General features: G+C 52.0%; 1 protein-coding gene across 1 annotated transcript; it reads right to left on the bottom strand.

Moving 5' to 3' along the window:
* Nucleotides 1-375: 375 nt before the first annotated feature.
* TRIB1 (tribbles pseudokinase 1) lies at nt 376-8,452 on the bottom strand. The gene is made up of 3 exons (XM_033202306.1): nt 7,491-8,452; nt 5,176-5,468; nt 376-2,780 (listed from the first exon to the last, which is right to left on the bottom strand). The coding sequence occupies exons 1-3, from the start codon at nt 7,848-7,850 to the stop codon at nt 2,315-2,317; spliced, it is 1,119 nt and encodes a 372-aa protein (XP_033058197.1). The 5' UTR covers nt 7,851-8,452; the 3' UTR covers nt 376-2,314.
* Between the last annotated feature and the right edge of the window lie 489 nt (nt 8,453-8,941).

The following is an 8,941-nucleotide window of genomic DNA, read 5'->3' as shown; positions in this document are numbered from 1 at the left end:
AGCTGATTTTTACAACTCAACGTTAATTTATGAATGCTCATCTTCAAACGTTTCTTGATTCTGATTCTGCTATGAAAGAGTATGAAAAATAAAAAATGTTTCCTGAGTCTAAATTCAACCCAAAGTACGCACCAACTTGGTGTCACCCAGTGGGCTTCATCCATCAAAATAAATTTGCCCACCGAAATGAAAAAAGCAAATGGGTTCAAGTCTGCCAAAGGTCACCCACGATCCTCATCATCTCTACTTTTCCACCTTCCCCTTGCTACCCACCCCCAACTAGACTGTAAGCCCTGAGGCCAGGGACCTTGCAACCTCTGCATGAAATTGCAAAAGGCAAAGCCGACTGAACTCGAAAGAAATTCACCACACCTATTTACGAAACCAGGTTTATTAAAATTTCTCTACAAGTCAGAAACGGCCATCTCACTGTTCACATATATACACGTATATACAGGAAGAACCTAGTGTTTCTAGCTTTCCCGGCAGAAGCCCCTGCCAGCCCAGAGTCCTTAGTCGGATAATGTATCACAGATACAACAGTCGAGCAACCACGAGAGCGTTAGTGCGACAGAGGCCTCTGTCCTCCCTCTTCTCAAAGTCCCATGATTCTGTCAAGGTAATATTGCCAATAATCATTCACATTTCACGTGGTTTTAGACACGCAGGTTATTCAGACAAGACATAGACAACAAAACAAGCCTCAAAGCCAGAACAAAACAAAACAAAACAAAATCGAACATAGGTATAAAAGGTAAAATATATGTACAAAGTACACAGTATGTGAGGTATACACGGCATTCTCACAATGCATGTTAGTAGTTTGCCTAGGCGTAGCCCTTAAAGATGACTGCCTGTTTTTGTGCCATTTATCAAAATACAGTATATTTTGTTTACCCGTTTAACCACCTGATTTCAGCACTGTCCAAGACAGTTACTGATATTTCATCTGAACTTGTTTTTTAATGAAAGTTGCAATTTCTCCATTAAGCTCTATCTTTTGTTGGCGAGTAAGTTTCCATCCCTGGACATACCTAACAGAGGCTGGATTCCCACCTACAAAAGAAGCTGAAGAGGGGATTTCTGCCTTGGGAGGTGGCAGAAAGAGGAAAGAGATTGGACCGGATGATTTTTAAAGTTCCTTCCAACTTTGAAGATTTGGGGTTTGCTGTTTCACTCCAGAAGCCGATTATACAGACGTATTCATAAACCACACATTTGAAATATTAACAACCCATCATGCAAAACCGCAGATGCACACACAATGCCAGAGGCGGACCATATCTGGGAGGGGTTAAAGTATAATTCTAGAAGTTAGTCTGAGAATCACAAGACCATCCAAAATTCACTCTCTTCAAAGCACAAAGACGTTTAATGTCTGCTCTTGGGAGAGGTGGGTGGGAGCCTCCTTATCTTTCTTCTTCTAGACAGAATGCTCCACCCTGAGATGGTCTTGGGAGAAAAGTAAAGGGTAGGTACTAACATATTTGGAAGGAACTTAAAAAGCTAATAGTTTCCAAGCACTCAAATTATTCTTTAAAATCTGGAGTCTCTCTGTCTGAGTTCAGAGTTCTGAAATCGTTGGGAGATGGGATCTTTTGTGATACTGTTCCACGTTCGGCTGGTAAGTGCTTTTTATAGCTAAAGAGGGAAAGTGTCAAGGTCAGGGAGAAGGCATTAGTGCAGATGAGGTCTTGGCAGGAAACAGAGGAGAGTCTGGGTTCATGGTTCCGTCAGGCTCCTGAGCAACTTAAAAGTCTGCTCCAAAAACGGAGCAGAGTCATTGGTAAATGTGAGTGTGAAGAAAAGGTGAGTGTTAAGCCAAAAAAGGAACTTTCCCATCAGAGAAGCTGTGGTAACATGTCTAGCTACCAAAGATGAGTTCAAAGATGGCAGATTTATTGGCCCAATTTGTCACCCTGTTAAAAATACGGTTATTGCCCAAAATATGTCATTGTGCGATTTGCTTTTTCTCCCATTCGAATGCTCAAGTTTATGACACACTTGACCACCGGGTGTAAGATGTCCAAACGCTTTGCCCTCCATAAAAGATGTGGAACTCCCAAATCCAGCAGAGATAGTTGGTGAGGGTTCCTTAAGGGAAACAACTTTGCAGGGCAGCCAATCACAGCATATGCTGCTCAAATCAATAAAGTCACTCATCCCAACAGAGAAGAGGAGGCGCCATGCCGCGTCCAGCAGCTTTCATCCTGATGCAGTCATTATCTGGTTGGTACCACGCCAAAGGGCCTGTCCATCTTTAGAAATGGAAATGCCAGGTGTAAGAATTATGAGGTTTCTGAGGTTTTGGGGATTAGCAGAAGAAGGAACTAATGTCACTGTCCTCCTGGTACTCTGGAACAATCTGGTCTGAAGTTCCTATTTCTGAGTCAATGTACCCAGGTTCCAAGACAGATTCAAACCAGGGGTGCAGCAGGATCTCGGGGGCAGTGAGTCTCTCGGAGGGCTCCCGTCTCAAGAGGCTGCGAATGAGGCACCTGGCTTTGGGGGAAATGTGTTCAGGAATGCAGAACTGTCCACGCCGAATTTTGGAGAAAAGGGCACTGGGGTCTGAGTCATGGAAGGGGTATCGTCCAACCAGAAGCGTGTAAAGCATCACCCCTAGGCTCCAAACGTCCGCAGCCTTTCCGGAGTACGTCCCGGTGGTGTTGAGGATCTCAGGGCTCACATAGGCTGGGCAGCCATGTTTGTCTGACAAAGCATCATCTTCCCCCTTGATTATGTGTGTGTCTTCTAGACTTTCTAGTCTGAGCTGGGTTCTGCAAGAGAGAGGAACCAAGTCATTATTTCCACACCAGCTGCTATGAAAAACAAAGCCTTCCCAATAACAGCGCCCACAGGCACTAACAGCAAAGGCTCCAGGAATGCTATTTACCCCTTCATCCAGTAAGCAGTGCCCTGCAACTACCGAGGACTCGTGATTTCACAAACCTACACAAACTGCAATAAATGTTTGCAAAGTATCGACAGAGCGCCTGGGGTGGAGGGTATGATGCAAAGCCCCAAATAGCATTCATAATGCTAGAGCTTACAAGAGATATCCTAATAGGAGTTACGCAATTTACTAAGTTCCCATTGCAGAACTGGGAGCCTGTCTCAGGGAAATGCTGCATTCTCTACAAAAGCTATCAGGGAAGAGCAGCATATCCTACTTCTTCTGGGAGGGCCTGAGCATCCTACAAGCCCATCTTCTCTCTTATGACTGCCAGGGCTACCTGGACCCACACTGCATTACACAACACGGAGCCCAAAGTCACTGCTATTACACACAGGTCGTCAGCTCTGGTGTCCACACTGATATATGCACAGGGAGCAAATGCTGTCCACCTGGGCCCAGGCTGCGACAATTAGGGTGGGAAAGTTGCAAGGAATGCTAATTACATTTATTGGGGTGTTTAATGGCAAAGAACACTTTGCATGGACAGAGAGGTTATATGAGCAAACAAAAGTGGCTGATGGATTTCAGGGATGCAGGGCCTCTGAAATTCTTACACAGGGACACACACTCGCCACTGGGATGGCACATCAACATGTGAGCACATTCATTCTACAGGGAGGGTCTCTGTTCAGATTGCAACTAAAGTCTAAAAAACCTTCAGTCAAAGGCTCTCTTATGAAGCTGCAGGTGCCTCCTTATTCAGAACCAGCCACCCAAGTCTCCTGGATCCCCCAAAGCCTAAAGCCATGTGGTAGGGAAGCTCCAATATCCGGTGACACCCTGTCTCTGCCTGCTTCTCTGAAATAGCCGTGTTTCAGTAAGTCACTTATGAAGTTAAACGCAAACATTTGGTACTGGCTGATGGATCAATTCCTTTTCCTCTCAAAGGTCTGGTATTTTTTTTTTCCTGCCTTCCTGTTCCCTGGAGTGTAGTATACATGTGCTAACTTCAGTATGTCCTCAGCGTGACCTCCCTGTCGTTATGTAAAATACCCATTGGTTCTGTAAACGGAAAATATGACTCAACCCACACTGTCTGCCCCTGATTGGCTGCTACAGCACTAAAACCCTGCACCTGTGCTGGTTACACGAATAGCGTCAGCCTGACATTGCTTAACCCCCGGGTTGCCAAACCCCATGCCCATGACATTCGCCTGTGCAATGCAGGTTTCAAAAGCTAGTAAGGAGGTGTGTAAGGCATGTTCCAGAAAATGCATCACCATATCAAAAGGAGCATGTTCCAGGAATTAGACACTTCTTCATTGCAAACAGTTTGCTTTTCTTTGCTAATCAGTGTGTTCCAATAATTATTGCGAGGTCAGAAACAAAGTCGTGCTTTATGACAGCTCAACCCTGTACAATTTCGTATGCTCTGGAGTCAAAGGTAAAAATGCACAGGTGAGATAAGCCCACTTCTTACAACAAACTAACTCACTCTCACCTCTGCAATGTTACAGCCTTACTGCTCATAATCTTTCCACAAGGGATGTGGCTGGCTCTTAAAATCAAGTGTGGTCTATCTCATGCGGCTTCCTGAATTCTCTAGCTAAAACCTCAGCTTTGAATCTTAATGCCTCATTACTCTCTTATCAAGCTCATCTTGTTCTTTATGAGGTAAGCTATGATCTATATTTAGCAATCCATCCTAGCCAACTTCCATTCTATTCAATGTGGCTATTTTCTGAAGACGGATCCAAACGAGATGTCTAAAAAGTCACCAGAGAATGTGACGTTACAGAGAAACCAGCCTGGGATGGGACAGGAACGCCGCGTGAAAGAAGAGCGTGGAATTCTGCATATATGACAGTCTCACTAGCTCTGTGAAACCTTCCAGGTACAAAACAACACTTGGCACAAGCACAGATTTGAACACTTCCTTCAGAAGGCAATATTGTAAAGGGCAGCTTAATATTTGTACCCCAGACGACTGACCTTTCTGACAACAATGGACTTGATCCTGTGATAGGAGAGGAAGGACACCCTGTCAACACGTGCCATCCCATAGAAGCATCACGGTGTCCCCAGACCCCGTCCAAGAGAATGCAGAATAAACCAACCTTGGCTGTGACTCCTCAGGAACAGAAGCTCTAAATACTAAATTTAGGACATATGAGCCCTTGACTTTGTTTTGCACCAACACACAGCACCTAACTACACGACCTGCACCTTCACTTTGGTTCCAAAAGGCCACAGGAGAAGCCGTGGCGGCTGCTCACCTCTCCTCCGTGGAGAAGACGAACTTCCTAAGCTTCAGGTCCCCCAGCACGATGGCTGACTGGTGGCAGTGTGCGACGGCAGAGACAATCTGCTTGAAGAGCCGGGCGGCTTCCTCTTCCCGCAGCCTCTTCCGGCTTCGCACGTAGGAGTGCATGTCCCCAAAGTCCTTCTCAAAGAAGACATAGGCCTTGGTTTCCCCAAGGATCACTTCCACAATGCCGGTAATGTTGCTGTGTGATGGCAGCTGGATGTAAGGCCTGATTTTGTCCTGGTAGTGTTTAATGGGAAACACCTGCAGAGAGAAGGGGCCCATTTAGGGGGCTAGAAAAGCAAAGGCAGCCTCCCAAATCCCTGAGGGAGCTAAGCAGACGTTCTCAACCTTTGGGCTTAGGATGTAAGTTCCACTCACCTAGTCCGTTTCCTCTGCCACCTTACCCCAGCCCCAGCTGCCCCCGACACCTTTAAAACCAGTAACACCTAGAGCTCTAGACTTGCAAATACCCAAAGGGTCACCCGCTTTCACACAGATCATTTGAAAGAACTGTCTCCTATACATGTTCCCATCTCCCATCAGCTCCTGAGAGCTAAGCAAACCCCCCAACATCTGTGGCCCTTTCCTGTTTGCAGGCCACACTAGTGAGTGGTGGATAGAAGGAATCCCCTGGCCTGTCCAGGAGCTGAAAAGCAGTCCCTGGACATGCATGTGTCTCCTGCAGACCCAAAGTGCTCAGCACAGAAAGGGCACAGAATGTGGTGACTCTGCAGCCTCCAAGGGGAAGCAGGGGCCAGAGAACATGCAGAGCTGTCATTAATCAGAAGGAACAGATGACTTGGAGGGGGAGGCTGGGACAATGCAGCTTTAAGCAACCTGCCTACAGTCCGACTCAAGTGTAAGCCGCCTTGAGTTACAATTCTCACAGGAGGGGTAGGGGAATCGGTTTTTCATTTGTTTGTTTACCCCCCACACCCGACCCCACCCCTAAAAATGAGTAGCATCTCCTCTCTTCTAGGAAGCTGGCTGGTCTCTTTAGAGGCCTTTTGTTCAGTCCAGTTACTCATATCCTAGACTCAACTGGAAACAGTGACACACGGGCTGTCACCATCTGGATTCAGCTATTATCTGTTCAGAGGAACTGGAAGGGGTTGCACAATGGCCAGACTCACCCCACCTCTAAGAGGCAGGCCTGGCTGCTCTGGCACCAGCTAGAAAAATCCCCTGCTGCCCCCTCCTCCCACCCAACCCATCCCACCACACACATAGGCTTGTCCCAGAACAGCTCTGAGCCCCAGTCACGGAGAAGAAAAGGGTTTTATCTCCCCCTATTAAACTGGGCTTGATCATGCGTTTGAAATTTCATTCGGGTTGGGCAGTAGGTGGCAGCAGCGAGCCCCGGGACGGGATCGGGGTGTTGGGAGCGTCAGGTGAGTTGCGGAAAACCCACAAACGACTTAACTGGGGGCTGATCCTATCTTTCGGGTGAAAAGGAGCAGCCCGAGGGTGCTCCGGGGTGCCTCAAGCAGGGGTGTCATGCTCCCATAAAGTAGACTGTGGGAATGTTCTGCGTCTACCCGCGCAGGAGGAGGACCCGGCGGATCCTGTTTCTAGGAGCTGTGTCTCCTCCTCCTGGATGGGATCCCTACGTTCAAAGGAAAATCGCTGGCTGGAAAATAAAGTGAATCGAAGCGAGGGTTCCTGCCCGGTGTGGGCTTTTCAACATTTCTACTCCGGGCAGATTCCTCCGCCTCGGGTGAAGACCCTGGGACTGCTCCCTTGGGAGGGCGTGTTCTAGTCCCAGAGCGGATTCAATTCGGAATCCCCAAGGCAGGAGCCGGACACAGTCTTCCAGCGCTCTTACCACCTACAACTGAGCCCGGGGGCTTGCGGCAAGAGAGATGCCAGCTGCTCCAATCTCCTAGGAGGCCCCCACTGCAGGGCGTCCTTCCAGGACGGGGGGGGGTGGCGCGGGGGGTGGAGAGCGAGGAGAATGAGAGAAGGGGAATGGCATGGCCCTGGAATCCATTTCAATTCCACAACTTATATGGAACGCCACGCGCTACACTGGGCGCTAAGGAAAGGAACAGAAAGAGAAGGACACTGAACACTACACTTCCTCTAGGCGCCCCCATTATACCACTCCATGGGAAACCCCTCAATCCACAAAAAGATGAACCTGGTCAAATGGCGTCTTATCTGACCCAATCTACTGATCCGCCCTGTGCCCAACCCAAGCGTTGGCCGCACCCCAAGCACCTTTGCCTACTACCCCGTCCCGCGCCCCCGACCCCAGCCGGGTCCTGGCCCAGGAGCGCCTACCTTGCAGCGCAGCTCGCGGCCAGTGTGGATGCACAGCGCCCGGGACACATGCTCGCGCTCGGCTAGGGGCAGCAGCAGGTAGTCGGCGATGCGGCTGGGCCCCGGCGCGCTCCCGGAGCCGCCGCCGGTCCCCGGAGCGGCCGGCGGGGGCTGCGGGCTGCAGGGCGAGCCGGGGGGGCTGAGGTAGTCCGGGGGGCTGGAGCACTCGGAGAGGCGCGGGCACTTGGCCGCCACGGCCGCCGCGTCGTCGGCGTCCAGCAGGCGTTTGGCTGGGACGCCTCGGGCGGCTGGGAACAGCAGGGCCGGGCCGCGGGGCTGCGAGGCGCCGCTCATGGCAGAGCGCACGGGACCGACCCGCATCCCGTCCTGGGCCGGGGCGGCCCCGGCTTTTTAAGTCCCGGGATCCGCGCGGGAAGACGCTGCGGGCTTGGCGCCGGCTCCGCGACTTCTTCCAGCCGGCGGAATGGAGTTTGCAGACTGCTCTTGGCTCGGCCCCCACGAGGGGCAAAGCAGGAGCCGCTCCCCGGCGCTCGCGTTGCACGCGGGGACCACGCTGGCTGTGCGTCCGGGGGGCGGAGGCCGGCTTGGGTCCCCGGATCGCCGCAGGCAAGGGCTCCCGGAGCCTCGCTGGGGGCGGCCGCCACTATTGTTGCCTAGGCTGCCAACAGTCCGGGAGGCAGAGGCAGCGGCCAGCGATCCCAGGGTCCCGAGCCGCGAGGAAAGGATTCAGCAGGCTCGGCGGAGCCACAAAGCAAATGCACTTCCCAAAGCGATGAGTCTCCAGCTAAACCCGGGGGAACTTTTTCGCGGCGCTCGGGATCCTGCGCGCTCCTGGGCTCTGGGCGTGTATGAGAGCGAGCGAGACGCGCTCAAGAGAGAGTGACTGTGAGTGAGTGTGAGCGCCGCACCGATCCCGGCCAGTGCACTCCTCCTTCTCCTTTTCCTCCACCTCCTCCGCCTCCCGGTGACTCACGCTGTATACACATACACTCACAGGCCGGGCTGTGTAAACAGTTGGGAAGCCGGGTTGTGCAATGAGGTGGCTGCGACGACTCTGGCCCCGCCGCCCGGCGAGCAGTCTCCGGAGCGGAGGGAGGAGACTTGGGGGAGGGGAGAGGGAACAGGAGGTGGGGGGAATGGGGGTGGCCCGAGGGCTGGGGATGCTCGGGGCAGCGCGCGCTCGGGCACAGGTGGTGCGTCCCGGGCCGGCCTGGGCGCGCGCACACGCCCCCCGGGCTGGGCTGGGCAGGGCAAGAGGTGGCGCGCGCCCTCCGGCAGGCCCCCAGCTCGACCGAGAAGCCGAAGGAGGGGGCGGAGGAAAAGTTCCCGTGACGTAAGGGTCCGGGGAAGTGGGCGGGAGGGGCGGGGCCGCGGGGAGCGAAGCGACCGCTGATTGGTGCGCGCGCCTCATTCACAGCAAGCACAATGGGCTGCGGGCGTGAGGCGGGAGC

The sequence above is a fragment of the Trachypithecus francoisi genome, unplaced genomic scaffold (genome assembly GCF_009764315.1).
Source record: "Trachypithecus francoisi isolate TF-2019V2 unplaced genomic scaffold, Tfra_2.0 Lachesis_group7, whole genome shotgun sequence".
Taxonomy (NCBI): Eukaryota; Metazoa; Chordata; class Mammalia; order Primates; family Cercopithecidae; genus Trachypithecus; species Trachypithecus francoisi.
The sequence above is the reverse complement of the archived record's forward strand: the minus strand, read 5'-3'. Positions and strand labels throughout refer to the sequence as shown.